General features: G+C 51.7%; 1 protein-coding gene across 2 annotated transcripts in view; it reads right to left on the bottom strand.

Moving 5' to 3' along the window:
- Nucleotides 1-13,703, bottom strand: part of LOC125538127 (phospholipid-transporting ATPase 2-like) — a 34,833-nt gene extending 21,130 nt beyond the window's left edge. Inside the window, exons 1-7 of one of the 2 annotated variants that reach the window (XM_048701427.1) lie at nucleotides 13,388-13,703; nucleotides 12,738-12,912; nucleotides 12,453-12,516; nucleotides 11,235-11,351; nucleotides 2,054-2,146; nucleotides 1,804-1,978; nucleotides 1,520-1,686 (exon numbers count right to left, since the gene is read on the bottom strand). In XM_048701427.1, coding sequence (XP_048557384.1) covers nucleotides 1,520-1,686; nucleotides 1,804-1,978; nucleotides 2,054-2,146; nucleotides 11,235-11,351; nucleotides 12,453-12,516; nucleotides 12,738-12,859 — 738 coding nt within the window. In that variant the 5' untranslated portion in view covers nucleotides 12,860-12,912; nucleotides 13,388-13,703. Of the gene's footprint in view, nucleotides 1-1,519; nucleotides 1,687-1,803; nucleotides 1,979-2,053; nucleotides 2,147-11,234; nucleotides 11,352-12,302; nucleotides 12,517-12,737; nucleotides 12,913-13,387 lie in introns of both variants that reach the window. The other variant, XM_048701425.1, reaches the window with a different exon arrangement.
- Nucleotides 13,704-14,648: the final 945 nt, after the last annotated feature.

The following is a 14,648-nucleotide window of genomic DNA, read 5'->3' as shown; positions in this document are numbered from 1 at the left end:
TTGGTTCAGTTTAATTTACACACGGAACTTTAAAACCATATAATTTGCACCTACCAAAACCATTTAAATTAGGTCCCAAGACCGATTTCATACGCATTTTTGGATGGTATGGTTGTCAGATCATCAGTCCTACCTGGACAGTAGGCCCTACATGTCAGAGATAAGGAAACTGTAAAAACGACTCTTTTTCTCCTTTCTCTATATTTTTCCTCCCTCCAGCCACCCAATCCCAGCCTCTGGCGAGCACTCGAGGAGAGGTTGCCTGCCTGGATTAGTGCCTAAAATGGTCTCACATAGGGTTTTGGGACCCTGGACTCTTTGGCTCTGATAGCAGGAGAGTAGCATCTGGATCTCACATGGTCTCCGCAGCTGCACGATCTAGCGCCGGATAACCGAACGCTCCTAAGGATTTCGGTGTGGATGGAGGATATGGTATTGGAGCTGGAACTGACTGTGGCTGGCTGGCCGCCACCAATAGAGAAGCATCACACACTAGGACACTTCAGTCATAGGCGAGCATGACCATGGTCCATGTCATCCTTCTCCAATTCATCACATCTGGACAAGCTTGTGTCCATAACAGTAGAAACAAAGGAGCGAAATGATCGCAGCGACATTACCGTGCCCTGGCCTCCTAGACAGCTCCAACGTTGACACCCATTCATGATGAGGCAGATTCCCAGTGGTGCCAACTGCTGAGCACGACAGCTAACCAGGTCGTGAGGTTCCCGCTTCAGGCATCCTCAACATAATGGCCATGGACAACTTGGCCATGAACCTGAAGGCGAGGCGGGAGATAGAAGTAGGAAGGGAAGGAAGACAAGAGAAGACAAAGAAGAAGAGGTACAAGGGGTTGACAGGTGGGGTTAAACAGATTCTATGATGGTTTATTTCTAGTTTTCTACATGCGCCCTCCCAATGTTGGGCCCCTAGCATGTAGATTATGAATCCAAGGACTAGTCTATGAGTCGCAACTCCAGGGCTGACTACACTTCAGTGTCGACTAGTCTATGAGTCGCAACTTAAGTGTCAGCTTGTCACAATTAGTCATGAGTAGTCTATGAGTCTCAACATCAGAACGACTTGTCGACTTGTAAACCTAGGATGGATGTACAGCCATCTGGTTTTATTTTGCTTTTTGCCGTTGCCTTAGTTTTTTCCTTTCGCTGTAACTTTTGAGCCATCTTGGTGCCTTCACCTAATACAAAAGATACGCATTTGATGCATGTTCGGGAGATGGTTTATTTCTGTTTTAGGTGGAGATGGGACAGGTGATTTGCAAGTATTTGGCTAGGGGGGTATCTGCGCCATTATTCAGAGTAAGGTGCAAACTAAAGGGTACTGAAACTGGGGCTGCAAATTGAACTGTCGCAATAATTGCTTTGTTGCCCCGCAAACCATGTCAGTAGTTGAGGGGCCAAGTAGTTTTACCTGCAGGAAGTATAAAAACATGCATCGAATGAAAGTTCTACTGAATTTGCTACTTAAGGACACTGCTTTTGTCGGAGATAAATATCACCTTACGACCATGGCTGTCCTTCCAGATATTGCCAGCAAGACCCAGCAAAAGAACAACAGCAATTTGGAAAACAAATATTGCAACGGTGAGTATGTCTATCATTGAATCAGCAGCGGTAAGCTTGGGCTTCGCAGTTCCTCGGCTCATTCCTGATTTGGTTTCATTGCCTGACACAAATGACATTTTGTTTGGTCAGTTAAGTGCACACCGAATGCCTCAAACATGCATCTTTGGGGTAGTAAATCAAGAACAGGCTAAACGAAGTTTGATATAGCTATCTTTACCTGTGTAAATTGCAACTCCACATGCCCATTCCGTGTACCGTAAGTAACATGACTGAAGAAGTGTATTGTTGATAGTTAAAGGACATTTCTCATTATCAATGATAGGAGGGAACAAGCGCATGTTAGCATCAAATCTTCTTATGTCATTATCTGGGTTGGGGCACTCAACTACACCCTGCTCAATCCAGAGACAGGCGATCAGAGAAGGCATGAGAAAAGGCCAAGAATGTACAATTACAGAAAGGCTCACCTTGATTTTCCCCAATTGCTCCGATGACAGGTCAGCACAAATTGAAGGGATAATTCTGGTTTTCAAATCAGTTTCACCATCTAAAGCTGCGGTCTGAGGTAAAAGTGAAAAAAATTGGCACTATCAGTACTGACAACAGCCAAAGTAAATTTCCTATTTAGATTATTGTAACAGTAGGTAACATGGTGGCTTTCAAGCTGCACAATATTTCTGTAGATCATCATAAACCAATCACAAAAGCGAAACAGATCTATTCCCAGATATAGAAGGAGAGTACAAAAGGAGCCTACTGAAATTGAGAAGACTGAGAGATGGCTCCCCTCCCTCCCCGCTCCTCCTAGCCCCCCCCACCCTCCAGCCCAGCCGCCGGCGAATCCCCGCCGTCTGCCCACCCAGCACCTCCCCTTGCCATGGCGGCCCCAAGTGCTGACCCTGTCGAGCCCCGGGCAACCCTCTCCGACGACCGCGTGTCCTCCCGCGACCGCTGGTACGATTCGGAGAGCGAGTCCTCGGCCCGCTCGTACAGCGACGTCGCACGCACACCGCCGGCTATGCCCGCGCCGCTCGCTCTCCTCGCTCCCGCACGCGCCGTCGACCAGCCTCGACTGCCCGTTGCGAGCCGCATCGGCCCCCGCTTCGAGGTGCACCGTGCCCCTGGGGGCGTCCAGGTCGATGCCGACGGCTTCCAGCAGCCGCAGCGCCAGAACCGTCGCCGCCGCCCCCGCCAAGACGACGAGCCCAACACGACTCCATGCCAACGGTGCAGCCCATCCCCGGAAGAGGTCGCCGGACTCTGCTTCCGCTGCCTCGCCCCTGGTCATCGTGTTCGGGACTGCACCAACGACATTCGCTGCCGCCGATGCCTGGAATCCGGCCACGACTCGCGCTCCTGCCACCCACAGCACCGGAGAGCCGTCCGGGCCGACCCTGACCGCGCTTGCCCTGCTGCTCGGGCGCGGGCGCCCCAGGCCGCGCAGCCACCTCCGCCTCCTCCCGCCGCCTCGGCCGCTGCGCCCTTGCCGCGCGCGCTGGAGCCGGTGAGGATTATCATGTCGCATTCTGTGGAGATGGAGGAGGCCGAGGAGGTCCTGTCCCGTGCAATGGTAGCCTCCATCACCGGCAACAGGCCGACCGTGTCCGCTGCCGAGGTGGCTGATGTGCTCCTGACCTCCCTCGAGCTCGAAGACGGCGACTTCACAGTACACGCTCACCACCCCGAGGATTTCCTGATCCTGTTCAGCTCGCGCACGACCATGCGCCGCCTCAATGGAGACCATTTCATCCGCGCCCCGCGGTTCAGCCTCTCTGTCCGGCCGTGGAGCAAGCTGGCGCATGCGGGCTCTGGCCAGTTCGAGTATCGCGTCGAGCTTGAGCTTCGGGGCATCCCCGCTCAGGCCTGGCATCTATCGACTGCTGAGCACATCCTGGGGGAGAGCTGCTGGATCGAGCAGCTTCATCCCAACACGCGCTCCAGAGAGGACATGGCCACATTCCGGCTGGCAGGGCGCGCGCATGATCCGGCCAGCATCCGCCGCGCCGCTGTTCTTGAGATCGTGGAGCAGATTCCAGCAAGGGTACGTTCGGAAGCGCCTACCATCAGGACCCTCACCTACCCAATCTCCATCGCTCTTGCTCGGGCGGAGAGGATCGGAGCCCCTGCGCCTAGCAATCAGGGAAGCAATGGACCTGGCGCTGGTGACGGAGATGGCGCCGGAGACGGCCACGACCATGCCCGAGGCAATGGCCCGGGCCGGGCGCGTCCACGCGGCCGCAAGCGCCGGCATACGGAGGCGCCACCTGCCGGACGCGCGGACGGCATGACCGTAGACACCTTGGGCTGGCGCGCTAGGGGCCACTCCGTGCGCGCTGATGGCCTGTCCGTCGCGCATGCATGGCCGGTGCCGCCAACCGTCGCTGCGCCGCCGTCCGTACGGGTTGGGAGATGCTCCATGGGCCCATGGCCAGGTCAGCACGGTCGGGCGGATCAGCAAGGCCCCTCCAACCCATGTCAACGTGCCAGAAAAGGAAAAGGGAAAGGATGGCAAAGGCAGGCTTTGGCCGCGGGCCAGACTGGCCCTGCCGCAGCCGCTGATGGAGACGCCAGGAACGGGCAGGAGGGGACAGCGGGTGGCCCCCAGATCGATGCGTCCGCGCATCCCACCAACGCAGAACCCCGCCATGTGCCCAGCATGGCACTCCCATTGCCGGCAAGCACCCCAGAAGGATCAGGAGATTCAAACACCGCCCCATCCCCCGTGGAAGATTGCGTGGATCCCGCAACTAGCTCGCAGGATCCGAGGGACTGTCGGGACCTGCCCGATCTGAGCGAGGTGCCAGACTCGCAGCCCGTGATGGCTAGTTGGTCGGGGCAAAGCGGCTGCTCGCCAGCTGCGCCACCTGACGTGGCCACGTCTGCCCCGCGGACCGGTCCTGCGGGACCCACGAGCGCACTACTGGGAGCGCGGATGCATGCCCCGCCACGAGCGCGGTCCCCCCTGCAGAGGCAGCCAGCCCACCACCCCCGGTGATAATCATGCAAAGGCCCCAGGCCCAGCAGGCCCTGGCGAGGCCCAGCTCGGAAGTGGAAGCCCGCACGCCTGCCTCCAATGGCCGAGGCCCAATCACTCCCGCTGAGGGGCGCTTCGCTTCCCCGCCGATCACCATGAGACGATCATGGGCCCGTGCCCCCGTGTCGCAATCCTTGACACTGGGTGAATTCCTGGCGGCTGCAACCAAGCACATCGCCGCAGCCTTGCCGACGCCCGGGAGGAGGCCGCGCAGGCCTCTGAACTTCGCCCCACGCCGCGGCCGCTCCGCGGCCAATTCATCCCCGACGGCGGCGCCCCCTACAGCCGAAAGACGCGCGCATGTCCAGATCTTGCGCACCCTGGGGATCATTGGGACGAACCAAAAGATTTCATCCGCCGAGATGCAAACCTATGAGGGCATGTTCGCAACACCCATCCCACTCGCGGTGCTCAAGGCCATTGCTGCCCTGGTCGATCGAGAGATCCCGGAGGGTTTGACCAGCCTGCCGACCACACCGGCACGGGTCGAGGTTGCGTGTGAAACCTAGGAGTGGCGCACGGTTTCGCTCGTCGATCCAATATTCATGGATCACGGCCTCAGGATTGTAGTGTGGAATGTGCGTGGCCTTAACGCACGCGCTCGGCGCTTTGCCGCCCGCTCGCTGTTGGACACCACGGCTGCCTCCATTGTATGCCTACAGGAAACAAAGATGGAATTGCTCTGCTCGTCTGTTGTGCTCGACACCCTTGGCTCGGAATTTGATGATTACACATACCTCCCGGCGAATGGCACGCGAGGCGGCATTCTTCTGGCTTGGAAGAGCAGGGTTGTATCTATCACGCACCCTCTGTTCACCACGAACGCCCTCACCGCCACGGTGACCACGGCCACGGGCGTACCCTGGTGGCTTTCGGTCGTGTACGGACCCCAGGATGACGCGGACAAAATTGCGTTCCTGCAAGAGCTCCGGGACATCCGTGCGGCTTGCCCCGGACCATGAATGCTATGCGGAGACTCCAACCTCATCCTACGTGACAAGGACAAGAGCAATGGCAACTTGAATAGGCGAATGATGGGCAGGTTTCGCCGCCTTGTCAATGATCTCGCCCTGAAAGAAATTTACCTCAATGGGCGCCGCTTTACATGGTCCAACGAGCAGTCCCCGCCTACCCTGGTGCACCTAGATCGCGCGCTCTGCACCTCGGACTGGGAAGACGCACACGGCGAGTGCCATCTCCGCTGCCTTGCGTCCGTCGTCTCGGATCATTGCCCGCTGCTGTTAGACTGCGCACCCATGCCCACGGCGTACAGGCGCTTCCATTTTGAGGATTTCTGGCTCAGGCTAGATGGATTTCAGGACACGGTGGCCGCGGCCTGGGGCTCGGTTTACGACCCGGACCCCTTTCACCGCTTGATGTTGCGCCTTCAGGCCACGGCCCGTAGACTCACCAGCTGGAGTGCCAAGTCTACTGGCAGCATTCGGGACCGAATGGCCATTTCCCGCGAGCTCATATCACGGTTCGACAAGGCCCAGGAGGACCGCGCTCTATCACCGCCTGAAGACTGGCTGAGGAAGCACCTCAAGATCACATACCTTGGCCTTGCGTCCCTGGAGCGCACCATTGCCAGGCAGCGCGCGCGCATTGCCACGATCAAGGAGGGCGACGCCAATACAGGTTTCTTCCATCGGCAATGCTCTTTTCGCCGACAGAAGAATCGAGTATACAGCCTCGCAGTGGATGGGCACATACTCACAGACCAGGACACGATGGCGCGAGCTGCTTTTGAGCATTTTGACAGGATACTGGGCTCGGTTGCAGACAGGGAGCTCACGTTGGAGTTGGACCAGCTCATCGAGCCTTGCGACCTCTCCAGCTTGGATGCACCATTCACCGTGGAGGAGGTCTGGGACGCGATCAAACGCCTCCCCGCCAGCAAGGCGCCGGGACCTGACAGGTTCACCGCCGAATTCTTGCGGGCCTGCTGGACAACTGTCCGACACGACTTCATGGATGTATTCCAGCAGCTGTTCGAGATGAGAGGCCGCGGCTTCCACAAGCTGAACCAAGCCCTGATGACCCTGCTCCCCAAGCGAGCCGATGCCCAACAGCTAAGCGACTACCGGCCGACTTGCTTGATACATCTTGTGGCCAAGCTCTTCGCCAAGGTCCTCTCGTTACGCCTCGCCCCGAGGCTCGATGTTCTAGTCAGCCGGAACCAAAACGCATTCATCCAGGGCCGGAGCCTCCACGATAACTTTATCCTGGTCAAGCAATCTCTACGGATGCTACACCAGCTAGGGGCTCCCCGGATCATGCTGAAGCTCGACTTAACGCGCGCCTTCGACACCATATCATGGCCATTTCTATTTGAGGTCCTGCGACAATACGGGTTCAGAGACAGATTCATGGAGTGGCTCGCAATCCTGCTTTCGATAGCGAGCACTCGCGTCCTGCTGAATGGAGAGCCAGGCCCTCCCATATGGCATCGCGCTGGCCTGAGACAAGGCGACCCCGTGTCCCCCCAGCTCTTCGTGCTCGCCGTGGACACGCTTGGCAGGCTGATGCGCCGGGCTATGGAAGCCGGCATCCTGCGGCAGCTACATCCCAGGCGCCCCATCCCAGCGATCTCTCTCTATGCGGATGATGTGATGCTATTCTGCCACACCACACCGGAGGATGTTGCCGCCATCAAAGGAATCCTAACCTTATTCGGCAAGGCGAGCAGGCTGCTGGTGAACTACGCCAAGAGCTCGGCCACCACCCTGCATGGCGACCCGACGGCCGATGAGGCGACCTCCCAGCTTGGATGCCCGGTAGCATAGCTCCCCATATCTTACCTCGGCATTCCGCTGACGACACGTCGACCCACTGCCACCCAGCTGCAGCCCCTCGTCGACTCGGTGGCTGCCAGACTCCCGACTTGGAAAGCGTGGCTCATGAACAAGGCTGGGCGGCTCGCCCTGGTCAAGTCCGTTCTGTGCGCGATTCCCGTGCACCAGCTGCTCGCGTTAGCCCCGCCTAAGAAAACATTGAAGCAGCTGGAGAAGATCCTGAGAGGTTTCCTGTGGGCCGGCCGTGCCATTGCCAATGGCGGACACTGCCACGTCAATTGGCGCCATGTATGCAGACCCATCGAGTACGGCGGCCTCGGGGTCCGCGACCTTGAACGCGCTGGGTTGGCACTGCGCATACGATGGATGTGGCTTGCCCGCGTGGACCCTGACCGCGCCTGGCAAGGGCTCGACATGCAATTCACTAATGAGGAGCGGGCAATGTTCTCTACATCAACCACCATGAGCATCGGCAATGGTTTGACAGCACTGTTCTGGGAGGATCGCTGGATCAACGGGCAGTCTGTCCTTGACATCGCCCCATTACTCCACCAATGCATCCCCAAGCAGCGACGAAAAGCGCGGACGGTTGCCGATGTGCTAGCCAACAACACCTGGGCGCGCGATATCTAGGGGACACTGGGGCTGCATGAGATAGGCCAATACCTGCTCCTCTAGCATGCTGTGAGCCACACCACCCTTTCTAACGAGCCGGACCGCTTACTCTGGAGGTGGACGGCCAACGGCCGCTACTCGGCGCAATCATGCTATGCGGCAAGTTTCCAGGGTTCTACACGATGCCCCTCATGGCAGCTGGTATGGAAAACCTGGGCACCACCAAGGGTGAAGTTCTTTCACTGGTTGGCAGCCCAAGATCGCTGCTGGACGGCCGAAAGACTCGCCAGGCATGGGCTGGATCATCACCCCAGGTGTCTCCATTGCGACCAGGCAGTCGAAACGCTACAGCACCTGCTCCTGGCCTGCCCTTTTGCACGCCAGACATGGCACACCATTCTCAACTGGCTCCAATTGCCAGCCCAGCCGCCTGATCAAGAGCCCAGCGTCATGGAGTGGTGGCGGCGCGCAAGGGAGGGAACACCACCGGCGCAGCGCAAAGCCCTCAAGTCTATCACTTTGCTCGTCCCATGGATGATATGGAAGCACCGGAATGCATGCGTCTTCGACAATGCTACACCATCCATCGCAACACTAGTGGATAGGATCAAAGAGGAGGCCCGATGTTGGGCAAAGGCAGGCGCCCAGGGGCTTCGGGTTGTCCTGCCCACAACCTGGGATGTACACTGACCAATTACAAAAACATGTAACGACACACCTCCTAGGAGGCCTTCCATCTTTTCAATGAAATGAAACGCAAAGGCTTTTTGCGTTTTCTCGAAAAAATAATTGAGAAGACTATATGGTGTGCACAATAAAAGAGAGCATTCTATCACAATTTCCTTCTGCGTACCAATAAGGCAATAAATGCACACAGGTTCATCTATGCCAAGTTCTCATATACTCAAGAGTAATAAAACAAGACTGCTGCACACGATTAGCAGCCCTTCACGTGCAAAGCAGGTTCAAGTAACCAAATTCAAACACAAAAATAAATCAAATAGATACAGTTATGTTGACTTGTTTTCTTACTCTTAATATTTGTTAATGTGAAAGGAAAGATATAAAAACATGAAATTTTGCATGCTTTTGAAGAAAGGCTGAAATCTTAAATCAAACTTAAAAAAATTATCTATACTATCTATAAGTATGAGTTGTATTGAGATACTAATCACCTTTTAACAATCCATCAAACATGATCAACAGAATGAGTGGAACTTTTCTTGCAATGCCGGTAAGTTTCAGTTGTTTATATCGCAACTAGTGTTAATTAGTCCATTAATCATCACTACAAAATGACCAGATAACCTCATGTTCTGTATTTTTGTTTTGTTTTAACTGTGAAAATTAAAATTTCTCAAACACTGCCTCTGTTTCGCTATCTCCCTCCAGTTTCACCGCCTCATACCCTTTCCTATGTTTCATCAACAACACACTTTAGCTAATTTGGACAAAAAATAATCATCCGCAAGAATTTTGGAAGAGTTGTTTTTTCAGCCTTATATCATTCTTCAACCATCTGTCAGTGGTTAGTTCAGTTGTTACATTATATGCTGCGACGGATCTACGCTGCACGTGCAGGATAGCGTATTGCAAGCACAGGAAAATTTTAAGCCCACATATAGAAATGATCGTAGAGTTCCATGTTAACTTGAAAACATTGATTCAAGAAGTTTCAGATAACATTGAAGAAAAAGAATCAGATAACATTCAAGAAAAAGAATCAGATAACATGCACATCTTGAGAGCAAATAAATGAATTTCATATACAAAAATATAAAATAAAAACAAACTCGTAAGCATGACAAATGAAATTAGATAGTAATTAACTAGGAGATGATAAGTAAAATGAAGAGCCTATAAGCATATGAGTGGCTAAGGGAGATATGGCATTGTCCACAACCACTGGATGGATAATTATGAGATAGGATCAAAGATTTCGGATGGCTCGGATTAGAAGTGTCAAGACCAACTAATGCCTTTTATACTGGTTTAGCTATAGATATATGCTTGAGTTCAAGGTGTGGAATCTACTTAGATATATATTTATGATTACGAAACATTTTTTACATGGCTCCAGAGAAGTGGTTATCATTAGTTAACATATTCGGCAAGGCCCGGATTTGTAGTGGTCACAGTTCATGGCTCTGCACAAACTGTGCCCGCACAGATAAGTGGAAGAGGTGCCTGCGACAGGGTATAACGCAGGAGGGCAGAAGGTGGTGCCTGAGATGGGGTAGAACATAAGAGGCGAAGCCTGCAACGGGACAGAACACAGCAGGCAGCACTGCCATGGGGCCAAACAACAGGATGCGGCACCGGCACTGGTAAAGAACAGGAGGTGATCCGGCCACATGACAGAATAGAACGACACAAGTGGATTTCACCAGCGACGGCGACACAGCAGATCAACGGAATCTTGCAAAAAGCGATGTATTGATGGGGGCGATTTGGTATCATCAGAGTCGAGAAATGTGAGGGCAAACATTTCCATGCAATTCAAAGGATCTGAGCTTGGTACTGGGCAGGGGTTCTTCCTAGTTGTCAACCAAAATCCATGGAGGTGGGTCCCAAATGCAATTCCGATTTCATTATGATCCAAACAACAGGTATTGCTGAGAGGCACAATTCCTGGTCCCCAATACCCAGCTTAATTCCAATATCCCAGTAATTGGTCTACCTTCTAGCCAAACCAACTACTAAAAGGATTCTGAAGGTTAATTTCTTCTAGGTTAAACAACCATGCCATATAACTCCATAAATTTGTTAATTAACTCGTACTAGCAGAGTGTCTAGAAAAATAAAAATGCTCACTACTACCAGCTTGCATTTTTCACCATCAGCGGTTGTTTCCTGTTTCCAAATATTATTACTGTATAGTCACTCACTAAAATTTCTCATCGCATATTAGGAGAACTTGGTTTTATAAACTGGGAAAAGAGAATTTCGATTTCAGATTTCAGATTCCGCAAACATTAAAATGTAATAATTGGGCCATCAGTAGGGTAGCATCAGAATCAACATTCATTAGACAAATAAGAACTCCAGCATATCCTGTTGAATTGACATGTCAAGGCATTTCAGATGAATTTAATATGCACCTAAGCAAGGCCATGGCCACCCAAGTGAGTCCTATCACACATATCATGTAGCAGGAATAGCAAATAAACATATTATCTAATGTTTGTTAGTAGAACCATTTACCTCAACATAACAGATGCCTTGAGGATCAGAAGTTCCAATGAGAACGAGATCACATGGGATCTCATCATTCTCATGGAGCCACACTATATTTCCGACATGTATCTCCCTTGCTTTGATCTGAAAACACAAATTAGTATTGTACAATCAAATATTCATCAATCTAAACCCAAGTAGCCCTAAGTAGAACCATTTGAAATAGGCAGAATTGTTCTATGACAACACGAATGTGTGGTGGTTGCTGAACGTCAATCTAAAATCAACAATTCACTGAAGACTCTACAAAAAATATGGTCATTTACTATAGAAGGCCCAGTAAAATATCGTTGGTTCCAAATCTAGTGGAGATAAGATGTGTAAGATGTCAATCTTAGATCTTATTCAGTTTGATGCATCCAAATATTGAAAGAACTCCTAACAATTAGCCATCAAATCTGATAATTCGACCATCTATAATCAACTATTAAGCCTTTGCTTAAAGTATTTGACAAATAAGATTTTTCCTCGTCCCTGCTCTCTCCTAAATCTCAGAATAGTATCTGTTTTTCAAGGGACATGGAATGTTCTGTCAAATGACGATGATTATTGATTCTGAAATGTCGATTACAAAATTATCAATTGTTCAGTGTCCTCAGCAAACATCATACTTTTGCAGTGTCCCAGAGTTAATTTTTCCTAAGAAGTACAACTTCATCCATTTAGCCGAACATGAAAGATACACTGACAAGTGACAACTCCTATAATCCATTCACTCTCACTGATATCGATGATCCATAAGGCACACGTAACAATGCACTGTTAGGTCTTTACAGTACACAGGTGCGCATACAAGTTCCAGCACAAGCAATAGCAAATTACAAGTGAGTGCAGAAACTTCAAGCTTTAGGCTTTATACTTTGAAACAATTTGTGGTACCGACTGCCAAACTGAACAAATGATATCAGATTATGGCTGACAAACAGAAGTAATGATGAATGCAAATATTGACACAACATTTTAACAGGCTAAGGAGGATGTTGTTCTCTCTCCACTGAGAGAGAAATAAATGTTGGTGAAGAAAGGGGGGAAAACCTGTCTACGGATGCCATCCTTTACCACCCAGATTCTCCTTTCATTTACTTTCTTGTCGGAAAGATACCTATTGTAATCATCCCAAGCCTCTTTTGAAGCAGAAACAATGAAGATTATGGCAAGCGGGCCCCATGTAGTTGCAGGACTTACAGGAGTAATAGTGGGCCACAACTGAAGGCAGGCGATTAGCAGAAAATACTGATTCATGAAACGCCTGAAATATTTAGAGAAGTGAACATGGAAGAAATGTAATTTAATGCAGAAATAGTGACGGAATAAATTCACTAGAAAAGGAAACAGGACGGTTTTGTCGGGTTTTTAACAAAGTGCTAAAAGATGATGGGTCTCATGTTCGTTGCAGGTCAGAGTACTATACTTGAATGGTAGAGAGTGTGCACAAATACCAAAACAGTAGAAAATAACTGAGAACCTGACCTGAATTGTTCCAATAAATTCTTAGGGAGAAAATTCCACAAGGTGTATTTGGTATTGGAAACCCGATTGTCACGGTAGGAATCCCGGCAGGACTCATCGTTGATATATACAAAACGTTGCATTTTTTAGCTAGATGTCACTTCTGTGCCATTTAATGCACTGCACATTGATCACTCTGACAGAAAGAGACAGTCAAATATGAACATAAAAAGGGATATGATAACGACAGTACAAGTACCAAATTGTAAGATATGCTTGCGTTTGAGAATGCATTTTTATGTGTTTCCTGAAATTTTAAATCCAGCTTAATTCAGGAGAAGATGAATCTTGCAAATCCTCGTGGCAGTGGCTAATCATGTATCTACGTGCTGCTTCTCGACTCTTCTTACCTAAAGAAGGCAGCACACAACTGCTAAGAAATCTAAAACATACAGCCATATATGGATGCTACTATGGAAACAAACTATGCATACACACACACATTGGTTTGAGATTTGCTATAGAACTGCGCAGCCTCATAAAGAGCAGAAAAGGTGAAAACAAATTGCTACAGATACAGATTAGTACGCGATGCCCCAGATGCTCTTAAGAATGGAATCCTACTATCCCAATCCTGAATAATGGGTATCAAATTGACGGGATATGCTCACCACACATTGCATTCCACTTCGCGTGCCCGCGAACGTCGTCGGCCGCGGCGGCGGCGGCGGCGGGGGGTTCCCTCTTCAAACCTGCGTCCTAGCGGATCGCGGAATCTTAGGGAAGAGGAGTCAGGGGTGGCCGAGACGAGGGTTGCGGGTGCGGGTGCGGGTGGCAGGGGGTGTCGGTCGGTCAAGGAATCGGGAGCTTTGGCTCTCGGAGAAGACGCCGTTGGTGCCCTCGAGTCTCGAGACTCCGGAGTCTCTAGAGAAAGGCGGCGCCTCAAGGAAGAAAAAACGAAAGGGATGCCCTTCCGCGGTTGAGTCTCTCCGCGGTTCCGCCCCTGCGTCTACAACCGGACCCCAAAAGCCCCGGCGGGCTGCGTCCGGACACAAAAAATGTTGTCCAACTGAATGCTCTATATTTGATCCAAACATTCGAATTGATGGATAAGTACTTTTTATCACCGGTTTATATCTAGAGCAGATATGATATATACATCGCTCGTCGTTCGACTCATCGCTAGGGCGAAAGAAGTCATTATCATGCTTGAAGCAGTGGCATCGAAGAACTCATGGATTTGACAATGCTCTCTTTGGCACGTCAGGTTCATGCAATGCGGCTACGGTCGTCGGGGAAGGTGACGGAGGCGTCCGGGCGATGCGGCGGAACGAGGCGAGGTCGAGGATGGCGGCTGCTGCGGTCGGGGACGACGGAGACGGCCGGGGCGACGAGACGGCTCCCTGGTGAGCTGCAGCTCCGGTGAGCGGCAGTCGAGCTCGGGGGCGACGGCTTCGGGGTTCCTGGGCATCGAGGGGATGTCAAAAAGGTGCGAAACGAAGAGAGGGTTCGGGTGCACAACTTAGAGGTCGAGGGGTGGCTCACCGGCGGCGATGAACTGCAGCGGCGGAGGCGAGATGCGTTTGGCGAGGGCGTGGGCGGTGGTGGGTTTTGGGGTTAGGGTTTTAGGGGTGTGAGAGAGAAGGGGAAGGGCTTTATATAGGGCATGATCGTGGGCGAGGGGGGAACGCGGGATCGCGATCCCGAGAAGATCGCGGCGGCGGGCGGTGGTTGTCGCTGTCGGTGTCAAAACCGGCGGATCTCGGGTAGGGGGTCCCGAACTATGCGTCTAAGGCGGATGGTAACAGGAGGCAGGGGACAGGATGTTTTACTCAGGTTCGGGCCCTCTTGATGGAGGTAAAACCCTATGTTCTACTTGATTTATTCTTGATAATATGAGTAGTACAAGAGTTGATCTACCACGAGATCGGA

This window comes from Triticum urartu, chromosome 2 (genome assembly GCF_003073215.2).
Source record: "Triticum urartu cultivar G1812 chromosome 2, Tu2.1, whole genome shotgun sequence".
Taxonomy (NCBI): Eukaryota; Viridiplantae; Streptophyta; class Magnoliopsida; order Poales; family Poaceae; genus Triticum; species Triticum urartu.
The sequence above is the reverse complement of the archived record's forward strand: the minus strand, read 5'-3'. Positions and strand labels throughout refer to the sequence as shown.